This window comes from Vulpes lagopus, chromosome 6, assembly GCF_018345385.1.
Source record: "Vulpes lagopus strain Blue_001 chromosome 6, ASM1834538v1, whole genome shotgun sequence".
In the NCBI taxonomy this organism is placed as follows: Eukaryota; Metazoa; Chordata; class Mammalia; order Carnivora; family Canidae; genus Vulpes; species Vulpes lagopus.
Genome location: NC_054829.1, coordinates 31,975,260 through 31,999,146, shown reverse-complemented (window position 1 = coordinate 31,999,146; position 23,887 = coordinate 31,975,260). Strand labels below are relative to the sequence as shown.

Genomic DNA, 23,887 nt, shown 5'->3' with positions numbered 1-23,887 from the left:
CTAGGACCAAAGTAAGATTATGGGCCAGGTTTATGCTACTGGTGAGGAGGAGGGGGGTTAGGTGGAGAATTCTGGTTACCAGGAGGGTCAGAGCAGAGAAAGGGAAAAAGACAGTCAGGAAGTGCCACTTGCCCTCCCCAGCAGCCCTCTTGGTTTAGGACAGCAGCATGACTCGGTGTAAGGGGCTTGGCCTCCAGCAGCCCCTAGAAAAGGGACTCCAAAATAGAAAAAAATAGAGATGGATCAGAGCCAGTCCTGGAACACAAACACCAGTATATTTGATGTGCATGAAGGCGAAAAGGAAGAGACAAAGAGACCAATGGAGACAGAGCAGGCAATGGGTGCACAAACCAGTCCTGTGTCCTGAAGAGCTGCTGAAGTTGGGAGACAGCCCCCCCCCCACCACTTTAAAGTGGGAGAGCTGGGACTTGTAGCAGCTCTGGGTCTGTGGTAGCCTCAAGGTGGAAGGTACTCTCCCCACCTTAGCCATAGCTGGTGGGCCAGGCCTCTCTGCTTTCTGCATCCCCCCCCCCGCCCCTGATGATGTCTACACAGCCCAGAGCTTCATATATGCAGGTTCTCAGGAACTGACCCACTCGGCACTACCTCCCCAAGGAGACCCATGCAGAGAGTGAGGGACTAAGACAAGGGGATTTCATGGGCACTCTCTATGTATTATTGCTGTAGATAAGCATAGGCCATTGTGACTTACTGGCAACAGAGGGGACAGGGCACAAGGTACAGGATGCCTAGCAGACATCAGAAGCATTTCAACCATGCAGGGCAGCACGTGGCAATCTGTCACTCAGAAATGCTGCCATGTCCAGTGGAGAGAGACCCAGGACACTGGAGGTTCACAAACAGTAAGCAGACTCTTCCCACCAGCACCCCCACCGCTTGGCAGAGCTGGGGTGCCTGAGCACTAGGGGATGAGGGCCCTGAAGATACCCCGAAAAGTTAGAGTTGAAGTCTGGGCTACCTCTGCTGGATTATGAGCTTGCAGACCCTGAGCTCAAGACCTGGATGGTTGCCTCCCTCTGCTAGGGACTCTGTGCCCTATGAGGGACAGCAAGAGCCATGGGGTACCTGGATAAAGCAGATAGACAATGCTCTGCACCTATCAGGCAGTCAGGTTTACTTTGGAACCTCCTGTACTTGAGAGTTTGTAGGGCCCAGAGAAAAGATGGTGCCAGGTAATGCCCACGGGGCAACATCTGGAGTAGCCAGACCTGATGGGCCATATGAGGGCTTGCTCTGTCTGAGATCACGGAGGCCCTGTGCTGGCAGACATCAAACAAGCTGACCACAGATTCGGTCATGGTAGAGGAGGGCAAAGGTGGGTAGTGTGGTCTGGGGGCCCCCATGAGGGGCCTGGAAGGGTGTTGGGGGTCCAGATGACTGAGATACCACAGAGTTAGGGGACAGATCCACGGAAATAATTTCCTAGAGGGAACAGGGAATCCAGACAATATTTTTTCCTCTGGAATCTCTTCCACCTGTAGATGGAAACCTGAATCCCTGGATGCCCCAAAGCCCTGGAATTAGGGCCACAGTAAATTCGAAGGTAGGTCTGGGCCCTGCAGAATGTAGTTCATGCCTGGATTTAAAGAGCCTGGCCAGGAAACAGAGGCTGGGAAATGCCCTTCACCCTGTCCCAGACAGGCGAGCTGCACAACACAACCATGTCAAAGGCAGAGTCTCCCAGCCTCTCTCCCAATCCCAGGATACCACTCCTGCCCATCCCCAGCCCACCAGCCCTGGCTCACACCCTGGCTGGTGCTATGTACACAGTCTAGGCGAAGCAGGAGAGCAAGGAAGAGGAGATTCTCTCCACAGGTGGTATTATCATTTTTTAATGATCTATAAAAAGGGAAAGGCTAATTCTAAGAGTCCTAGTGTGGTCAAGAGACCATGTACCATGGCATAGGTTGCATTCTGATGGACCTCTCCCTCAGGGAGTGGGGACAGAGCCAGAGTGGGCTGGAGTGAGGATTTCACCTGTCCACTGCCAGCAATGGACCTGCCCCAGAGGACAGGTGGGGGCAACCAAGGTTACAATGCCCATGAGCATGGCAGGGTCAATACTGTTTAAGGAGTAAGCTCAAAGGGTCAGCCTTGCTGGGAGGGGTGGGACAGGGGTCACCCTGAAGAGGTTTTGCTGCAGGGCTGGAGCTACGGCACAACTAGCTGACTCCTTCCCACTAGTGATGTTCCAAAGACCTTCCCAAAGCTCAAAGGCTGTCTTCTTTTCTCCTTCCCTTATTCTCCATGGGTCTCCAACACTGGATACCCGCTTCTTCCTCCTCTAGAAAGCTCTGTTGACTCCAACTGGCTTGAAAAGAAACCATATGCTTTCTCCCCTCCCACCCCCCAGCTCCCCGAAACTGATTTGTCTCTAGGTCCCACTGTGGGTCTGGGGAGGCCCATCTTGGCCTGTGTGTTGGGAAGGGTATTCTTCAGTTTTAGCTGGGCCACTGCGGGAAGGGGGAGCAGGGAGCAGGGGGCGCTGCCACAGCCCACCAGACAGGTGGGGAGGTGTAAAAGCGAACTTCCCAGTCATCGGAGGGAAGACGGGAAGACGGCAAGAGGGTGGGCAGGGTCCCCCTCAGGGATCTATCTCTGGCAGCTGCTGTGTTGGCCAGGGAGCTGGGGAACAGGGCCGGCGTGGTGACTGACACGGAAAAAGGGCTGCTAGTGGTAAAGGCCTTGAGAGTAAGAGAGGAAAGGGGGAAACGCCACCGAACACACAGGGATTGAGACCTCCAAAAGCCCAAGGTTGGTGGGAATCCAGCACCAGGGGGGGCGCCCAGAAGGCCAAGGGAGCAGCGGAGCCCTGGGGGAGGGGAGGGGAGCCAAGGGAAGGCCTCCAGCCCTTGCACACCAGCTCTGCTGCCAAGCAGCCTCCTGGCTGCCCAGTCTCTCCTTAGGCTGCAGCTCAGCAGGCCCCCGGGGGAGGTATTGGTTGCAAGCAAGCACCTGAATATTGCCTAATGGAACCAGCCAAAGCCCAACGAAACCAGGTGAAAGGGAGGAGGCCACGCAGCAGCCCAAAGCCTCCTCGGGCCTTGCCTCCCACCTTCTGCCCAGTTCTCAGAGCCTCTTAGCCAGGACAGGGCCTGCTGCTTCCAAAGTCACCCGGGGGGGTGGCGGGGGGCGTCCAGTCGCTGCTCAGCCACAGGCCTGAGGCCGCCAGCCTCTGAGCTGGGCGGGGCTTCCCAGAGTCGCTCGGCTACCTCCGCCCCGCCCCGCCCCCGGCCCCGCCCCCGGCCCCGCCCCCAGCGGAGGGCGCCGCGGGGAGGGGCCGGTCCCGGGCCAGGGCTTGTGCTGCTCGGGAGCTGTAACCGCGCCAGCTGGGAACCTCCGTCCGCCCGGTCCGTGAGCGCCCCCCCAACACCAGCCCCATTCAGTCTGTCTTGACGTGGCCGTTGGCCAGGGCCAGGGCGCCCCCGGGCTCCCCGGGCTCGGCGTCCTTGTCAAAGCGGAGGCGGAGGGTGTTGCGGATGATGAACTGCTCCACGATGAGGGCCCCGCAGAACCAGGGCACGGCGTACTCCAGGGTGATGAGGCCCATGAAGTCAAAGTCGAACTGGGAATAGTCCCAGGGGCAGGCGTTGAACTGGCGCAGGATGAAGCCGGTGGTGAACTCCCACAGGTAGGTCCAGAGCGTGTAGATGAGGCAGCGCAGCAGCAGCGGGCAGCGGCCGCGCAGGCGCAGGTACATGCGCTCCACGATGAGAATGGAGGTGCCGTAGATGAAGAGCGCCCACACGCTCGTGACCCCCGGGAACTTCCAGTTAAAGTTCACCACGAACTCCCAGGCCGCCGTGAACATCACCTCGCAGAAGTAGCCGTGGATGGCATACAGGTACCAGCGGGACAGCGCCGTCAGAGGCTCGGCCGAGGATGCCATGCTGCCGAGTGGGGCTGGCTGCTGGGACACAGAGGTGACAGGTGAGGGGGGCAGGGAGGGAAGGAGGAAACCCCTCCTCCCGCCCTCCCGTGCCCAGCCCAAGTCTTGGCATGACCAGGCTGGAAGGGATTCCAAACCTGCCTCTACTTTCTCTTTGGTTACCAGATTCTTGGCCCTATTTCATGCCCCTTACTTTGTTCCCCATTCCTTACCTTGGCCAGGTGGGCATGAGAAAGGAAGGGACGACACTTAAAAGTCCCTCTGGTTTCCTCTGACCAACTCTATTCAAATGATACTCGGAAGGAGGTGTCTGCTACACATCCTAGGCTTTTTTTTTTTTTTTTTCTTGGATTATCTGTGGTCAATGGAAGAGCTGGCTGTCCAGGCCCACCAGTTACCTCCATTGCTAGCTGATTTCTCATCAGGCCCATCCACTGAGATCACCATTTCTTCCTCCACTTCTTCTCAAACAACTCCACATCACTCATATTTCTGAGATCTTTTTTTTTTTTAAGATTTTACTTATTTGTTCATAAGAGACACACAGAGAGAGGCAGAGACATAGGCAGAAGGAGAAGCAGGGGGGCAGCCCAGGTGGCTCAGCGGTTTAGCGCTGCCTTCAGCCCAGGGCCTGATCCTGGAGACCCGGGATCAAGTCCCACATCAGGCTCCCTGCATGGAGCCTGCTTCTCCCTCTGCCTGTGTCTCTGCCTCTCTCTCTCTTTTTGTGTGTGTCTCTCATGAATGAATTAATAAAATTAAAAAAAAAAAAAAAAAGGAGAAGCAGGCTCCCTATGGGAAGCGCAATGAGGCACTCAATCCTGGGACTCCAGGATCATGCCCTGAGCCAAAGGCTCAACCACTGAACCACCCAGGCATCCCTTTCTGAGATCTTTCTAAGCAACCTATCACATGTCTTTTGTGTATGTGTGTGTGTTAACATGTACACACTTACCATGTCAGCCATTTTTTAAGTAGATAGTTCAGTGGCATTAAGTACATTCACACTATTGTGCAACTGTCACCACCATCCATCTCTAAAACTTCATCATCCCAAACTGATTCCATACCCATTAAACCCTAACTCCCAACCCCTCCCCAGCCCATGGCAACCACCATTCTACTTTCTAGCTCTGTGAATTTGATTACTCTAGTTACTTCTTTTAAGTGGGATCATATACCATTTGTCTGTTTGTGACTGGCTTATTTCACTTAGCATAGTGTCTGCAAGGCTCATCCATGCTGTAGCATGTGTCAGAATATCCTTCACTTTTAAAGGCTGAATAATATTCATTCCTTTGTGATCTATCTATCTAGATACATCACATTGTACTATCCATCTGTCCATGCATTAATGGTTTGCTTCCACCTTTTGGCTATTGGGAACACAGCTGCTATGAACATGGGTATACAAATACCTGTTCTAGTCTCTGCTTTCAAGTCTTTTGGATTTATATCCAGGAGTAGAATTGCTGGATCTATGTTTATTTTCTAAGGAACGGCTTGCTGTTTTCCACAGCAGCCGTACCATTTTACATTCCCACCAGCAATGCACAAGGCTTCCAATTTCTCCACATCCTTGCCAGCGCTTGTTATTTTCTATATTTTTGATGATGACCATCCTGATGGGTGTAAAGCAGCAGCTCCTTGTGGTCACATTTGTCTTTAACTGCTCCATTAAGTGGGTTTTGGTGTTTAATTTCCATGTTGAGAGGAAACCAGTGGGCTGACAGGAGAGAGTCCTCCTCTCTACTTCTTATTCCCTTCCCCTCCTCTCTTTTAATAAGCCCCATCGGGCTTTAAGGCCCCATCCTGTTTCCCTGAAGGCTGGCCTGGCCCACAGACCTCTCTGCTTTCCCTTGCCCTCCATCAGTGACTGTCTGGGTGACTCACTTGGCCCTTTATCCCATGCTACCCTGCTTCTTGTTAGAAGGCATTTGCTGTCTTGATCCAACTCTCTAGCCTGCATACTCCCCGAGGGCAGTGGCTCTTGTGCACAGGCCTTGGCACAGGCCTCTCGGGGGCAGGCACTGTCTAAATAATGCAGGCTTATGTGGGGGCAGGGAGGGGGCGATGGGGGGAGAATTCAGGGCTGCATCAGGAATAGGAAGGCAGAGCATGAAAACGGGAATCCCAGCTCTGCCAGCTGCCAGTGGACCCCAGGCTTGACACCTCTGCCAAGGTGGGAGAGGGGACAGAGGTTAAAAAGACACATCTGCAATCTGCCTGGTTGTCTGGGAATCCCAGCCTCATTTTTCAGCTAAAGCAGACCTAGTCACAGTAATACCTAGACCATCCCAGCCCTGCCCTGGGCATTGCTTTGTGTTCTTCCAAGCACTTTCATTCACATTTTTGTTGTTGTTTCTTACAAAATTAAGATCATGAGAAGGGCAAGTAGTTTAACTCCCATTTTTTTAAGAGAGACAGTTGGGGCTCAGAGAGGTCGTCTGTCCCATATCCCAGGGCCAATGAATGGAAAGGCTGAGATGAGAATCCACATCTCCTGATTTCTACTTTAGTACTCATCCCACTACACACTACTGATCATCTCCTAAACATGTGTGCCTAGTGTCACTCCCCTCCCCCGGAACATTTAGTGGGCCCCCCCATTTCCCAATGAAACACCACAGTACCCTTGGCCTGGGACCCAAGACTCTCTAGGATCTCACTCCAGCTTCCTTTTTCAGCCTTATTCTCACAGGTTGGCTCTCCTGGGCTTCCTTCCTGCCTCTGCAGATCCTATCTGAGTGTTTCCTGTGCCTTTCTCCTCTCACCATCCACAAGTACAAACCCAACTTCCAGGGTTGTACCTTCAGAATAAAACTGTCTTCATCCCCACTGCCGCAGGCCTCTCTTCCTCCTCTGAATAGCCAAAGCACTTACTCTGTCTCTCTCTGGTCCAGATGATTTCCTTATTTTTTATTATGTTGGTAACTTCCAGTCCCCATGCAGACATCTTTCCCATGTTCTGCACCTATGTATCCCACTCCTTCCTGAACACCTCCCCCTAAGCATCCTATAGACATTTCCAACTCCTTTCCTAAATCAAACTCATCTTTCCCCCAAAACTTGTCTTCCTCCTGCGACCCCACTCTGTACTTAGCTAGCAGCCAGAGGCCCTGGGGTCATTCCAGCTTTCTCTGCTATATCCTTACCCGAACATGAGCTCCCTGAGAATAAGGACTTTGTCTGTCTGGTTCAGCACCACATCCCCAGTGTCTAGAACAGTGCCTGGCAAACAGCATTCAACTGTTGCCAAATGTCAAAAAAGACATTTTTCAATCAGTTCTTAATTGCTACATATCAAAGCATTTCAAAACTCAACTCTTAAATCAACTCTCATTTATTATTACAGCTTGCACGTCTCTGGGTTGGTGGATCTTGGCTGGCCTCAATCATGAGACTGCTGGTCATCTGGGGCCTGTGTCCTATCCTTACCTGGGGTGGCTCCGATTCACTTGTCTCTCATCCCTGGCATGCTTTCTTACGGCAAGCACAGAGGCACAGGGACAAGCAAGCCCTACTGCACCACACTTTTCATAACTCTGGTTAAGTTATGCCCACATCTTATTTGTCAAAGCAAGTCACATGGCAAAGCTGCCAAGTCAGCCATTACCTCCTGTCCTTACTACCACTTAAATATCTTTGAAATCATCTTTTCTTCTTGACTCCCCTTTCTCACTGCTGCTGCTCTGCTTCAAGCTGTCACCATCACTCACCTGGATGCCCCCAATCATCTGCCAGCTGGTCTCCCCTCTTGCCTTTTCCTTTCCAATTCAGCTATCACTAAGAAAGAATATATGGAAATAGCTGTCTTTCTAAAACACAAATCTGATGCTTCTTCCCAAGTAAGGCCCATTAGTGTATCTTTATCCACCTACACAGTGAGGCTTGAGCCCCCAGGGATGGCTGGCAAAGCCCTTTGTGAGACACTTTTGCCTCAGATCTTACTGCTTTTGCTACCTGAGGTGCCCTTCTGAGCTGCTACTGCCACCACCACCCCCCAACCCTTGGCCCATGACCCATAATCTTCCTTCAAGGCTCAGCTCCTCCTCCACTGCCTCATTCGTCTACCTCTGGACCCAGTTCACTTCTGTGACAACAGTTAGCACTGCACTTTGCACTAATGGCTGCTTGATGGATATCTAATATAATGTTAAGAGGAAAAAAAAGCAGCATTCAAAACTGAATAACTAACATGATTTTGATTTTCCAAAAGCATACATTCATGTAAATGTACAAAAAAACTAATCATAATCATCTCTGGTGACATCACAAGTGATTTTTATTTCCTTCTTTAAGCTTCTCTCTGTGTAATCTAAAATGTCTAACAAATAGGTATACATTTTTATAAAAATAAAATTTTATCTTAGAAACATTTGTTGTATGACCACGTATTAATTATCTTTGTGCCTTGTATATAGAAGATGTTCAACAAATTCGCCAAGCAAATGAACCTCAGGAAACCTGATGTCCTATAAAGTTCATGTGGGTTCCTCCCTCCTGAGCCATCACCAACAATAAACCATGATTCATGGTTTAAATAGCATGAAGTGGTTAAGCCCGGGGGCCCCAGATCCTAACTTCCTGGTCTCCCCCTTGCCTTTTCCTTTCCAATTTCCTGGTACCCTTCACCTGTGGGATGTAGGACATGTTCCCTGACATTTCTGTGCCTCGGTTTTCTTACAGGGAAAGAGAGAATAATAGGAGTAACTACTTTTGGGGGTATTGTAAGGATGAATGAGCTAATAGATAGACACTACTAAGATTACAGCAAATGCTCAGGAAAAGGTGGCTGTCACTTCTGCCACAGAGCTAGGCTTCCTGGTCGGCTTCTCCAGCTCTGAGTGCCACTTCCTACCTGAGGCTGGGTCATTCTGCCCCTGCTTTTAGTAGCTGTTGGGCAACCTTCCTTGCCAAGCAGGTCAGGTCTTCACCTCCACCCAGAGCACAACCCAGCAGCCAAGCAACCTTGTGAAACCAATAATCGCCCACACAGCCCATGGGAGAACAAAGACTGAGCTGAGGAGAGGCAAGGTGAGCTTCCAGCTTTTGTGCAGCTCAGGAGTTTTAATGGGGGGGGGTCCTCAGAACTAACTCTCTGAGGTCCAGGCTTGACAAGAAGGGTGAAATGAAAGGGCTAGTGTTCCTTGCACACCTTCTCACACCATCATTTTATCCTGCAACTCCAACTGGTTGTTAGCCTTCCAGAGTGGAAGAGAACAGACCCAGGCTCCAGGGAAACTCACTGAGAATGAAGAAGAACCATGACTGGAGGTAGGTGGGGCTATGGTGGCCTGGAGATCACTCTACCTGCCGCCCAGCTCTGACTCCTCTGGCCCACAGCAGCCAGGGGAAAGGGCTCCCTGTTCATCAGACACAGCAGCCTAACAAAACTAGTGGATTTCTCAGGTCTGCCCCCACCTTAATGCTGACTTTAAAACCCTGCTCTCCTTGCCTCGTGAACTCGTCTTTAGACACATGGTCAAGGATGTCCCAGCCAGTAACAACTCAGGGGTTCCGGTCACGCCCCCCCCTCCCCCATCCCCCAGAGCAGATGATTTGGAAGAGCTGGACTTCCAAACCCTTCGAGCAGAAGTAAGATGGAAGGAGCAGCTGTTAAAGGGTGAAGGAGGGCAAGCCGTTGAACAGAAGAGAAGATGGGGGCAAAAGAACAGGGTGAGCCCAAGGACGAGATTCCATTTCTGGAATCTTCCATACTTCGAAGAACAGGGGTAGGCGGAGGGGAAGCATACCTAGGCAAGGTCAGGCCACGTCCGAGGGATTGTGCCAGAAGAACACGCCTACTCCACACGAGACAAACAGGGAAGCTGGAAGTCCTGACTGGGGCCAGGAGATGGGGGTGAAGACAGAGAAAAGGGATATGAGACAGTGTCATCAGCTGGGATGGCCACTCACACTGTGGTGGCACAGGCACTAACATTCGGGGCAGCGTTGGTTTGACTGGATTTTCAAAACTCCACTCCCTGAACCCATTGTTAATACTTGCAAGAGTGCTTAAACATTGAGTTAGGACAAGCTCCCCCACCCTCTGCTGGCCCAACAGACCCCCATCCTCCCCCCACCTAAACCCCTTTGCCCCAGACTCTCCCAGTACCTCCTGGCTCAGCACTGGGACCAAAGCCCTGCGAAGGCCTGCATCAGGAAGAACCAGCAGCTCACTGGACGTTGGCCTCTCTTTCTCCTGGTGACAGACACAACCATCCTGAGGACCGTGGCACAGAGACAGGACAGCCGGGGAACAAAACTCAAAGTGAAGTAAAGGGGCGAGCATGGGCAAGGATAGAAACAGGAGAAAAGAATTTGGAGAGCTGAGGATGGTTTTGCAAGCAGGATACTGGGGAACAGCACCCAAGTATAAGAGTCTACTTGTTGATAAAAGGGTCTGTGAACCAGTAAAGGGCCGGAACTCAAGGTAACTTGACAGAGCTGGGCACTGCCCCTCTAAGGGGACAGCTTATAGGTGCTTTGCAGGAGAGGAGTTCAGAGTCTTACTCCCTAAGAGTATCTCCCCAGCTCCTGGAACCTGCTGAGCTATTCCTGAGAAAGAGAGCAGAGCAAGTTGAGAGGGACAAAGAGAATGCCATAAAAGTCCAAGATAGGCTGGAGGCAAAACCAAAGGAGATGACTGCCTTTGGTTTTACCCCAAACTCCCATGTTATTCCAGGGAGCTAAGGTGCCACAACACAATGACTCTGGGAATTTCTGTCCAGAGGAGGATCTTGCTAGAAAATTGGGATTCCTCTTCCATGCAATCAGACTAGGCAGGACTTCCTCTTTCATCTCATTTACTTCTTCATTTCCAGGTGCCACCATTGCTACAGTTCCATGTACTGGGGAGCTACACAGCTCCCCTGGGGGGCCCCTGAGAACAAGGCAATGGGGGGACGCTGAGTCCAGTTCCCTGGCAGGCTCTGTGCTCAGAGTGAGTGGAATCAAAGAGGAGTGGGCAGCTGCCCTAACATCTGGCTGAAAGATGCAAGGTCTGAAACCATCCAGAGCATCCTCTGTGGTTGTCAAGTTGAGGGTGGGGTGGGGTGGGGTGGGAAGAACACATGGACTTGCTCCAGGGCCAAAAGGGAAGCAAGTGGAGCTAAATACCTGTGGTCACTGGCTAACCCAGATGCCATAGAGTTCCACCCTTCCTTGCTATGGGCATCCCCCAGGAAATTCCCCTGGGATGGTCCTCCCTCCACCTCCCATATCACAGGAATAATCAGGCACTCTTCTCTACACTTACCATGTATTAACTCACATAATACTCAAGCCTATTTTATAGATAGGGCAATTGAGAAAGAGAAAGCTAAATAATTACAGCTATAAAAGGCAGAACTCAGACTCAAAGCCAGCAAGTCTGGCTCCAGATCCTTCTCAGCACACTGCATTGCCCTTGAAGCTGACTACAGGCTCCTCGGTGGGCGACACCATTTTCTGAGTTTCTACTTCTGGAAGGCTAGAATGGTATATGGAGAGGCAATAGGAAGCAAGAAGGATGTGAGCATCTAGATAGATCATTAGTGAAGCTCAGAACTGGTGTCAGAGCAATTGAAGGCTTCCAACACATTCTGAGAGGCCAAGTTCTGGTCTAAGGCCAAGTTCTGGTAAGATCCAACTGACGATCCTCCAGAGTCATAGCTGACCCTCAGAGGACCACAGTGGCAGCCACCTCTGAGGGCCTCAAGGCACGTGCCATTCAAAGACCTTTTACGAGGACACACATTACCCAGAGTTTCCCTGACTGCCAGCCCACCCCCGTGTGGCTGGACATCTCAGATGGCCCAACCCAGCCATGCAAATACCAGCCAAGAGCAGTGACCAGCATCACACTGCCCAGAAAAACCCAGTGCCTGGAGCAGCAGCAGACCACTCCACACAAGGCAGCAGCCTGGGGAGGATTTTAGAAGGCCTCAGATGCTAAGCAAATCCTAGCTGGCAGGCATGATGGGGCAATCGGACTTGGAGAACAGAGTCAGCTTGGCACAGAGGTTCACGAGGGCTCAGGCAGGGATGGGCACCCCGTGGTGGATGGGGGTCTCAGGCTGGGCATCCTGTGTGTTGTCCACAAGGCTCTTCCCAGACCTCATGCAGCTGCCTCTCTATTGTTATTCAGATTTCAGCTCAACTGTCACCCCTGAAACCTTCTCTAGTCTCCAATCCAAAATAGCCTCCCCAGCACTGACATCATCCTGTTTCAGTTCTCATACCGCTTTCACTTTCTGCTATTTTGCTACTCCTTTGTTGTCTACCTCCCCCAGTTAGAACAATGCTCCACCAGGCTCTGTCTCATTCAGTACTGGATGCCCAGTGCCTACAACAGTGCCTGGCAATAAAACTTAACTAATACCTGTGTCCTGAATGAATGAACAAATGAATGCATGGATGGGCCCACACAGGGCAGGTATAAACACTGATGAGGGCAGGGATAAACAACTAGCTGCCTCAGCCTTCCTCTCTTCTCTTTCTTGGGAAATACAGTCTTTTTAAAATTTCAGTTCTAACATTTTTAAACATCCTTATTATTTTTTCCCCAATTATAAAAGTCACATGTGTTCATACCTAAAATTTAAATATCACAGAAAGGAATGGCCTAGAGAGCAAAAGTCCCACATCACCCTACATCCTAGAGAAAGTCACTATTAATGGTATGTTGTGTATTCATTCAGATTACATTCAGTTTTACAGGAAGCAAATCCATGTATCATAGAAAAGGAATTCATAATCCCACCAGGCTAGCCACCACTATCATTTTTCCCTGGCAATCTCTCTCATGTGTTTATTTTACAAGTTATCTTAATGTACTTATTCTGTAACCTGACATTTTCACTTAGTATATCATAATAATTTTTCCAAGTTGCTATATTGCCTATATTCTCACTATTACAATGGTGCTGTGATACTCCACCAGGTGGAAAACTATAATTTCCTTAACCAGGTATTCAGTAGAGAGAGGGCAATTGTTTCCCATTCTCAATATTACCATGACACCACAAGAAATATCTTTTTTATGCCTGTAACAAAAGTATTCAGTCCTTTTCTTCTCTGGGACTATTTCTTTCTTTTTTTTTTAAATTTTTATTTATTTATGATAGTCACAGAGAGAGAGAGAGAGAGGCAGAGACATAGGCAGAGGGAGAAGCAGGCTCCATGCACTGGGAGCCTGACATGGGATTCGATCCCGGGTCTCCAGGATCGCACCCTGGGCCAAAGGCAGGCACCAAACCGCTGCGCCACCCAGGGATCTCTGGGACTATTTCTTAAAGATTTCTTAACGAGTATCTCTAGAAGTGGGATCACTGGGCCAAAGGGTACAGCAGTCTTAAGACCGATATTGTTGGCTGCCCTGGGGAATTCTGCATTATATGGAGAGTAGTCTCTGGTCTGAGTCACCGTGTTGCTGCCCTGGCCTCGTGGTCATCTCTGTTCCTCCCCCTGACTCCCGCAGTTCAGGTACACACCACCCTGGCTACAAACCAACTCAAACACATGCTTCCTGCAAGGCCCTCCAACCACAAACTGATTTTGCAAGCCTAGGCTGAGAGAAGAAATAGATGCCAGCCCTGAGTTTTTAACTGTCAACTGACTGGGGCCCCTGGGGAGCTCAGTTGGGTGAATATCTCTGCCTTCGGCTCAGGTCCTGGGATGAAGCCCCACATTGAGCTCTCTGCTCAGCGGGGAGCCTGCTTCTCCCTCTGCTTGTGTGCTTTCTCTCTCTCTCTCTCTCTCTCTGTTAAGTAAATAAATAAAATCTTAAACAAAACAAAACAAAAATCTGTCAAATGGCAAGATCTACCTAAAGCTGAGAAATCCCTAGTTCCCCTTTTCTTTCCCTGCAAGCTCCTGCATGGAATCTAAGGCTCTGGGCTCCCATGGACCAGCCCAGCAGCTCCCGAACAGCCTGTCCTGTCAGGACTGCAAGAGCACCAGCTCTCCCTGCCTTGTGTTTCAGGGGAGTTCTTTCCCTGACCCACAGTGGGACTGTCTGCATGAGACCGACAACAGCCTTTAGACTAGACAGGCCTCTGGAGCTTGGGAAAGCGGCCAATCATCATTTTTTAAAGTACCATCAAAGAAAAGCCAGAGGTCAAGACCAGAAAGAAAGGTCAGGGGGTTCTCGCTCTACACACAGCTTGTCTGGACTTAGGAGGAGACCCTCAACAGGCCAAAAGCAGCAGAAGACTTTGTCCTCTTTCTTGGTGGCCACTTTCATAGAGGCTAAAGCACCACAAATCCTGTGCCTCCCAGTGCCCTGGATGCTCTACCCAAGGCCAATGTGAGCCACTCAATGGCTCTGGAATCCCAGATGAGGTAGTTCTCACTACACAAGGGTAAAGCCTGAGGCTCAAAGCATCCATGAGCCTACAGATAAGAAAGAGAATTTAGGAAGACGTCTTCTCCCATGTGCTGGGTGTCTGACATCACTCACGTCAGTCAATCTGGGTCTGGCCCATATTTTAGAGGCCATGTGGCTATAAGATGGCTCCAGCATGTGGCATGACCTGAAACTGCTGGGCACTCTGTTCCTATCCAGAACTACAGCCCTGTGACAGGCCCTCGGACAGAACACAGGCTCAGAATTGGAAACCCCAGGGATCACCAGCCTTCCCTGTCTCACCAGCATAGACAAAGGCCTATAACATACTCACTTGTCAGACCTTTAAGTGCACGGCTCAGAACAGACATCAGGATCACTGTCCAGGAGTGTCCCGGGTTAACCTTTGTCCTGGTGCCTGGCTGGGCCTTGGTGCCATTCTCAGCAGTGTAGGCAAACATCAGCCCCAGGGCTCAGCTGATCCTTGGCTGGTAGGCTGGAGGCTTCCATGTGTCCCTGGGAATAAAAGAGGAGGTGTTCATTACTTTATACTGCCCCAGCTCTGAGCCACCAGGCCAGTGGGAGAGGCAGCATCAAGGCAAACACTACAATTGCCTAGGCTCCGGGCTCAGCACCGGGTAGTCATCCCACCCCGCCCACTGGGCTCCTCTCTTGGAACCTACTACCTCCTTTATGCTGTCCTCTTTGCTCAGGTCTGGTTAATCCAGCGATGACAGCCTGGGATGGGTCCCAGGCGATTCACACGTGGGGTTAGGACTTAGGGCTTCTTGCCCTGTGAGTAAATGTGTACACATTTGTAAATCTGAGAGGGGGTATAATTTTAGACTCCAGTGCCTTTCTCATTTAGCTTCAAATTACACTTGCACCTTCGCCCTGCAGTGCCTACATCTGTTCTCAAGGGCGGTCAAGAACCTCACAGAATGCAGACAGCACAGGACATTTGTTGTAGCATTTGGGGAGTCAAGCACAACCATATACAGGAAAACGAGCACCCCAACAAAATGTATGCAAGACCCCCTCCCCACAATCCCACCACCCTTATATCCCACTTTATTTTACCACTATTCTTGTTAAGGCCCTTCCTATGAGCATCAATAATCGGCTACAAGCTGATACAAACCTGATGTTAGGATGCCCCTGGCCACATACACATTTTTAATATATCCCTAAGAGTCGACCATTTGATAAAGATCCTGATTTTAATGTGAAGGTCCTGCAGCTTCTCTGAAAACCCCTTGGATGCAGCCCCATCTGCATGAGCCTGAGGACAGAGCTCAGGTCCAGTGTGCCCCTACAGCAGGATGAGGTGGAAGCTGGCACCATCCCCCCGCCTGCTATGTGGATGGCCAAGCAGGGTCATCCGTGGAGGTGCCACCTGAGCTGGTGCCCACAGCCGGCTTCCCCCCTGCCCCTACCTCTCAGGCTCTCTGAGCTGGGGTGACTCTGCCTCTGCCCTTTGGAGGCAACAGGGGAGTCGGAGAAGTGAAAGGGTAGGAGTTGGGACCAAAATTCACTGTATCCGTATATGCTTGTGGCCCCGGAGGGTGTGCACCCACACCCGCCACCCCCGCTCCAGAGGCCTCCGCACTGAGACAAGGACGCACTGAGACAAGGAGGAGAGCAGAGTGCAGTAGGCTGCCCTGCTCGGCTCAGCCCTCTCAGGCTCCTCCGCACACAGGAGCCTCCACCTGCCCCACCTGTCCATCCTCCCCCTTCTCCCAGCCTGCCTGGCATATACCCATTACCTGGAGGAAAGGGCTTTGATGGGGCATGTCCGACAACCCCTCTACCCCCAGCACCACCATGACCTGTGCCTGGGGAGTTCAATCCCACCCACGGCACTTCCCCTTCCCTGAGCCCTAAGCAGCCTGCATCAGCAAGCACAAGACAAAAGAGAAAGAGAAACCAACGTCCACATCCTCATAGCACAGCCTGCTGGTTGCTGCAGTCAGCCCAGGAGCCTGCTGCTGGCTGAAGTGCCCCCCTGGCAGATGAAGCCGCTGCGGTCAGAACAGGCTCCCTTCCGAGATGGGCCTGGCACAGGACGCGTCCTGCTTCCTGGTCTGCAGGCTCTTTCCGCCAAGGGAGCTGGTGGGGGCTGGATGAGGAGGCGATAGTCTAGCAGGAGTCCCACCTCTGTCTCTATGTGCACGAGCTGTCCCCAACCCCCTCTGACACTCCCTGGTCCCCTAGAGGAAGTCCCTGGTGTAAATGGCATGAGGCTCCTTTGTGGAGTGCAGGGCCTGAGCTCTAAGTTTCTGGAGAACAAGAATGTGTGAAGAGCCCTTATAGCAACTAACGTGGGCAGAACTTAAGACTTTTTTGAGTATATCATCTCTCACGATTCTCTCAAGACTCCTGCAGGGAGGGCAGGAATCATCACCGCCCACCCCACCCCCCAGCCCCATTTTAGAGATGAAAACTCTGAATCTTGGGACATTAAAAGATTAGGCCAAATCTACATATTTGACTCAAACCCTGGTCCTTAGGCTCCAGAGTCAGCCCTCTCTCCATACAGCGTGCCTTCGAGCTGCTTCCCATGCCTCTGCATGCACTTTTCATTCACTATAATCTACTTAGTCCATTCTGTAAGCTGCTTATTTGTAAACATACAGCCCTGAGTCTGTCCATCCAGCTTCATCAACATGCCCAGGTGCTCCTGTGAGACCCAGCTCCCTCCTCATTCCTTTGTGATGCCATCCTCCTAAGCCCTCAGCTATTGCATCACTAATGTGGCCACAGGACTTTGAACATCCTTATCCTGAAGCATAATGTCCCATGTCAAAGTTATTATTGTCAAAAAAAAAAAGTTATTATTCTCTGTTTCCCCCTTCACATGGTGAATTCCTCAAGACCAAGGAATTTCTTTTGGATGGATGGACAAGCAAGCTCCAGAAGGGCCCAGCTTAATTCTTGGGTGATTGCACTATCCAGTGTTATTAACTAAACAGCGACATCTCGTATTCTTCTCTAATTTCGAGGCCACCGTCATGAAAGGCCAGTCTCCCACAAAGCACCATAAATGTTGGTTTACAGTGGCAGGGCTGTCTCTGCAAATGAGGGAAGAAAGGAGGATGCTCACTCTCTTTCTCCCACCTCCAAGAGCCATCTCCTAGACCAAGAGGTGAGGACAGACGAGTGGGTGCCTTGGGTCTGGGCAATACAGAAGACATGTCACACGAAGAAGGCTGGGGGCAGGAACCAAGCGTCCCACGCATCCTGGGAGAAAGTGCAGGCTCCTACGTGGGCAAGGGGCCAAGTTCAGGCTCAGGTCAGAGAATAACAATGCCTATTCTGTTATTTTTACAATGTGCTGGCACTCTCCAAAGGCACATCCAGTTTTCATGTGCATAGCATTCATTTCCAAAGAGGTTTAACCAGCAGCTCCTGCATCATTCTCTCCCCTCCCCTATAACTATTTAGGGTAAGCTGGGCTTGCGGATTCAATCTCTACTTCTCTGGCCAGGACCTAACAACCAAACCTACCCCCTCTCCACCCTGTCCGTCCTGTCTGTCTGGTCTCCGTCTCTGTCTCCATGGCTCAGAATCTATGAGACTGGAGGCAGGAAAAGGCAGGAAAAGACCATCCCTTCTTCCCTCTCCCTCTCTCCTCTTCCCCAAACCTTCCCCACCCCAGGTGCCCACAGAGTAAAGAGAAAATGCCCCAAAAACCCACTGGGGGAGCTCAAAGGGCCCTGGTTCTTCCCACATGCCCCCGAACCATGAACCACGGCTTTCACTTGTCCTGTAGTAAGACCAATCCTGAAATGCAAGTGGGTTCAGCAACTTCCCATGCTAAAGTACACATGCAACAGGAATTCCAAATGCCCCAGGGGAAAGGCTGTGTCTGCTCAGCTCCCTTGGGAAGCAAGGAGACCCAGGGCCTCGGGCCGGACTGGCAGAGGTAAGGTTGCTGGAGACAGGAGACAGAGTGTCCACACACTCCATTTGACTCTGTCCTTCCACACCATGTCCCCTCATTTAGGGATCTGGGTTCCTTGGAATCTGGGTTTCACTGCCAGCCAGACATCTCAGCACTCTGTTTTCTGTCTCACCTGCAGACCACTCTCTGTCCTGTCACCCTCCTCTCCTTCCTTCCTTCTCCCCATCCAGCCCCTCTTACTTTATGTGCTTTTCTCAATGTCCCCTTCTGAACAAACCCAGACCACCCATCCCCTACACCTTGGAGGGTGGTCTCTGACCCCAGCCCCTTCCCTTACCCCCCCATCTCACCCCCTGGCACAGGGTAGCTGCTGCTCGCTGCCTGAAAGGCTGGACAGCTGCTGGGCTCTCTAATTAGCTGCCTGGCTGCCGTCCCAGAGCAAGGCCTGTGTTACAGTAAAGAGCCGCCTCACCTCCCCTTCATCAATAATCTCTTATGCAGATCCCATCAGGCAGCAGCTGAGGGGCCCTGGAATCCTGGTCACATGAGACCAGCAAGGCTCCTCCTGTCAGCTAGAAAGGGACAGACAGCAGCCTTGCAGCCTCACGGACTAAGTGACCAGAAATTTATTTATCCAGGCTCTCCCTATTACTGCCCATGTCCTTAGGGTGTCTCACAGGTTCCCTCACCACCCCACACCTTTGGAGCCCTGGGAACCCCTGCCTCTTTGTAGCCTCACCAGTGGAAGCAGAAAGAAGTCCACTGGGACTTTTGGAGGATAAGCCTGGGCCCCCCAAATGACAACCAGTGCCCTGCTTTTCACAGCTTTCTACAGCCAAGCCACCCCAGAGATTTCTAAACAACCAGAGACCTAGTCCAAGAAGTCCTGTTGAGGCTGATTTGTTTATTCAAGGTGTTGCATTCCAGTGGTCAACAAATATTTATGGAGCACCTGCTGCAGGCCACACGCTGAACTGAGTGTGAACCACAGTGTTCCTGTCCCCTTGGAGCCTGCAGCTCTGTGGGGAGACAGAAAATAAAGAAGCTAGTTGACACACTGTAATGTCTGACAGTTGGCCACAAAGAAGGAGAAAGGCCTGGTGAGGACAGAGAAACTGGATGCTGGAGGGCAAGCCTTAAGCTTCTCTAAGGAGGTGGCTGTTGGGCTGGTGAGACTGGGGACCTCAAAATGGCCCATCGGAGGCCAGCAGCCTCCCAATAACGCCGCCTTGCCGCCCTACCTAACTTAGTTTACAACGACCTGTAACCCTGGCCCTAATCGGAATGCTGCCCCGCCCCCATCCTGCCCCTGCGGTTTGCCTGGGGACGACTTCCCTGACTTGGGCCTCCTCTCCAAGTCACCGAACCTTGCCCGGGAGTACTCCCCATTAAAGCACTCTCGAACCTACCCCTGGCTCTGCTGTCTTTAATTTTCTCCGCCAATCATTAAAAGAAAACCTAACAGTGGCACATGGGAATGGATCAGGATGATGCAAAGAAGCGTTTCAAAGAGCTTTGGGAAAAGCATTCCAGGAAGAGAGAACTGTAACTGAAAAGACCCTGAGGGAGGAGTAAGCTAAGAAAGCAAGTTTGAGGGGCGCCTGAGTGGCTCATTCAGTTAGGTGCCCAACTCTTGATCTCAGCTCAGGCCTTAATCTCGGGCTCTAGTTCAAGCCCCACATTGGGCTCCATGCTGGGTATGGAGTTTACTTAAAAACAAACAGGGCAGCCTGGGTGGCTCAGCGGTTTAGAGCCACCTTCAGCCCAGGGCCTGATCATGGAGACCAGAGATGGAGTCCCACATCAGGCTCCCTGCATGGAGCCTGCTTCCTGTGTCTCTGCCTCTCTCTCTCTCTGTCACGAATAAATAAATAAAATATTAAAAAAAAAACAAAACAAGTTTGAGAAATAGCCAGGCCAGAGCATCTAAAGTTAGTGTAATGAGGGGGTCAAACATTGCCTGCCCCTGATTGCAAAGTCACTTGGTGGTCCCTACCGTGTCAGCTGGGCCAGAACAAAGCCCCAATTCCCAATTCCCAGGGAAACATGCCCAGCACAACTGAAGGCTCCCCCTGTGGGAAGGGCTTGGAAATGGCAGGTCCTAGTCAGTCATTTGGCAATGCACTTCTCTACAAATAGAGGAAAGTGAAATCTTTTGACTGATGGCCTGACATTTCCATCTGCTTCTCATCCAAAGAATTTAAGTAACTTTACTAGGCCTTCTCTGGCCTGAGTGCTTCACTTTAACAAGGAAGTCACTATTCCTTTTTAACTCCAGCTAGCTTGTTAAGGCTTCTGTCATTTGGAATCAAGAAAATCCTAACACATGTGATTGCCCCCCATTTGGAACATACCTCTTTGGCATAAGAATCACATACCTGAGCACCACCTGCCCACCACTGTTGCCATGCACACCAGTGACTCTGCTCTTGTAGACAGTGAGGGTCAGAGCTGAGAATAAGAGAAGTCGGATGCCTTGCAAGGTGTGTCCACCTCAGCAGGATGTATATAGCTTTGGAGGCTCCAAGTCTCCCTTCCGGACACTGCTCAGACTTTGCTATTTCTCCTTGATTCATGTGACCCTTGCCAGCAACCTAACAACCTTGACAATCTTCTAGGAAGAGGACATGTGAAAACTAGAAAACCCTGGAGGAAAAGTCTAAGCCAAGAACTAGTACACACCTACCTTGTTTTTCTACAAATTACAGAATAGCACTGTCCAATTTGATAGACATTAGCTACATGTGGCTATTTAAATTTCAATTTTAGGGGTGCCTGGTGACTTAGATAAGCATCCAACTTGATCTCAGCTCAGGTCTTGATCTCAGGGTCATGAGTTTTGCCCATGTGTTGGGCTCCATGCTGGACCCTGTGTTGGGTCATGCTGTGCTCCATGCTAAATTTAAATAAAATTAAAATTTAAAAAATTCCATCCCTCATTGTATACTAGCCACATTTCCAGTGTTCAGTAGTGACATGTGGCTAGTGTCTACCATACTGGACAGTGCAGATATAAAGCATTTCCATCATCAAATAAAATTCTATTGAATTGCACTACTTTAGAGCTTACCCAGGGTAACCAGAGGGCTGCCAAACACACAGACCTAAAATTCAGCTACATTTTCTTGCTCTTGAAAATCCTTTTCTTCTGAATGGACACCCCATGCCCTTCCTCTCTTCCTCAGGCTCAGGCCTACTTAACCATGGTGAGATGGAGCCCAGGGGAACCATGAACCCTTGTTCCATGAAAGTCTCTGTCCAGTGCCTGAACAGTGACTTTTATCCAAGAGCCAAGAGAGGGCTCATGGTGAATGAGGTCAGCACTGGGTCTTTGGTCATAACTCAGTTTAGGGTTCTGCCTGGAGTTGTTTAAAAAGTCCAGACCATTTATTAGATACTTCTTGTAAGCCAGGCAGCTTCCACACAGGCCATCACATCGATCCCCCTCCACAAGTCTGTGAGGCAGACATTAACTTGGATTTCCTCAGGAGGCAAGCAAAGCTCAAAAGAAGTTAAATGACAACTAGAAAATGGGAGGGCCAAGAGTTTTCACCAGCTCTTTTTTCTCTTACACCAGTCATGAGAGATGGAGATGTAGGGGACTTCATTTACCCAGGGCAATGAGCCACCTACAGTTGGCAATGGGTTCTCATGGTGGAAGTCTTATGTGAGCCTCCCCTCCCAGCCTACTCAAGTCCACTCAGGGGCTTGGAAGAGCTGCCTCCAAGGGTCTGCCCATGAAGGCCCCATTACTGAAAGACTTCACAGCAAAACCACAGGAAAGCCAAATACAGAAGACAAATCTGAGAAGGTGGTAGGGGTCACAACACAGACATAAGGCATTTCTCCTGGGCAAAGAAGGGAAGGGCATGATAAAATTTTGTTCTAGAAGGCTATACAAACCATGAGTTCCTTATCTTTGCATCCCCATGTCCTGGATAAAACATACAGTAGGGACTCAATATCCAAGTGCTGAACAGGCGAAGCGGCAAGGTGCAGGTCCTCCCTGAGTGAGGCGGCCTGGCCAAGCAGAGCCTGAAAGGTGAGGGAATGAGGCGCTCTGAAGGAGCTGTGACGGTCTCCATCTGGTCTGCTCAACATAGGACCCAATCCGAATGCCCCTTTCACTTAAATAATGGCCCAGAGGGAAGGCCCTCAACCACCGGGCTGGGCATTGAAGGCAGCCAGGCACTTCCACCTTGAGCTTGAGCTCAGCAGCCCCAGCCCCTCACTCAGGCTCTCGCTGGACAGCTCCATCTACTGTGAAAGCACCAAGTCTTGCAACACTTTCAAAATAATGGCTCCAAACAGCAGTTAGGCAAGAGTAATTAAAGGGATGTTATCGCAGTCAGTCTCTCATTAGCCACGTAATTAGACTGCTGAAAATAATTAACATTCCTTTTGACAAAGGAAACAGAGGAACCATTACGTTCATTAGAACAGCCTCAAACTAGCTTGAGGAAGGCTGAGAAGTCATCCCCTCCTGGTCCTGCACAGGCCAGAGTCAGCATCCGGTAACCCAGACCTGGTGGTGAGTCCTGCCCTGGCCCAGATGCCCCGAAGTATGTATTATGGGTAACAATAACACAATCACATATCCTCAGAGAAAAAGCACGAAGTAAATGCATGACTGTATCAAGACAGCAAGGCCGGGGCATGGGCCTGTCTCCCCCAAGGCCCAAGAACATGATGAAAGAGACATTTTCTAGGAAGAATAAATCCATTACAGCACCAGAAAACAAGAAGGAATGATATGGGATCCCTGCAGATGGAAAGTAAAAGGGAAGAAACTGATAGAGAAATCACAACCCGCCCAAAGTAAAACCATGAAAATAAGTAATAACAATAATAAGAACAGTAACTGGCACTCATACAACACATATCCATGACAGACACTAGTCTAAGAACTTTACATGCATGATTTCATGTAACCTTCCCAAAAATCCTTGACATACAGACTATTAGCCTCACTTTATAAGACCCAGAGTTACACAGCTTTCCCAAAGTCATAGTACTAATAAGTGCCGGGTTAGCATCTGAACCCAAGCAAGTGTGGCTGAGGGTTCTATGCCAGGACGTTGGGCTGGGGTGGGGGTGCAGCCACGAGAAGCCCGGAGTGGTTAGTGATTGGATCTGGAGCAGCGGGCAAGTGGGCCCCTACTCACCCTCCCACCCATGCTGTACCCTGGACACTGGGGCAGGGAGGCAAAGGTGACATCTAGACAGCAGTCCCTAGTAGGCACATCCCACTCCCCTGTCCACAACCGGAGATCGGCACAGAATTGGGGTTCACAGAGCCGTGATTGAAAAACCTCACAATACAGGGCAGCCTGGGTGGTTCAGCGGTTTAGCGCTGCCTTCAGCCCAGGGCCTGGTCCTGGAGACCCGGGATCGAGTCCTACGTCAGGCTCCCCCTCTGCCTGTGTCTCTGCCTCTCTCATGAATAAATAAATAAAATCTTTAAAAGAAAAAAAAAGAAAAAAACCTCACAATACAAAGAGAGGAACACATGACCAAGACTCACCAAGTATTTGACAAAAACCAAAACCACCAAAGCAGCACTAAATTTGAGAACACAAGTTATAGGTAGAAAACAAAATAAATAAAGTCGACAGAATGAAACATTTTTAAAAGTACAATTACTATCCTCTGAAGGATCAGAAGGGCTACTGGATCGATGAACCAAAACAAGTCTGATATCAGAGGAATGTTAAAGACCTAACAAGTGAAGGAAATACACCAC

The 23,887-nt window shown here is 50.6% G+C and overlaps 1 protein-coding gene across 15 annotated transcripts in view; it reads right to left on the bottom strand.

The window, feature by feature from the left end:
• Window positions 1-253: 253 nt before the first annotated feature.
• Window positions 254-23,887, bottom strand: part of TMEM229B (transmembrane protein 229B) — a 40,730-nt gene continuing 17,096 nt past the window's right edge. For 6 of the 15 annotated variants that reach the window (XM_041759502.1, XM_041759491.1, XM_041759496.1 and 3 more), the window contains 4 exons: window positions 14,575-14,756; window positions 10,029-10,115; window positions 9,667-9,754; window positions 254-3,928 (listed from right to left, as the gene is read on the bottom strand). In XM_041759502.1, coding sequence (XP_041615436.1) covers window positions 3,404-3,910 — 507 coding nt within the window. In that variant the 5' untranslated portion in view covers window positions 3,911-3,928; window positions 9,667-9,754; window positions 10,029-10,115; window positions 14,575-14,756 and the 3' untranslated portion in view covers window positions 254-3,403. Of the gene's footprint in view, window positions 3,932-9,666; window positions 9,755-10,028; window positions 10,116-14,574; window positions 14,757-16,006; window positions 16,143-16,171; window positions 17,321-17,343; window positions 17,766-22,047; window positions 22,068-23,887 lie in introns of those variants that run through there. The other 9 variants (XM_041759495.1, XM_041759494.1, XM_041759500.1 and 6 more) reach the window with 9 other exon arrangements.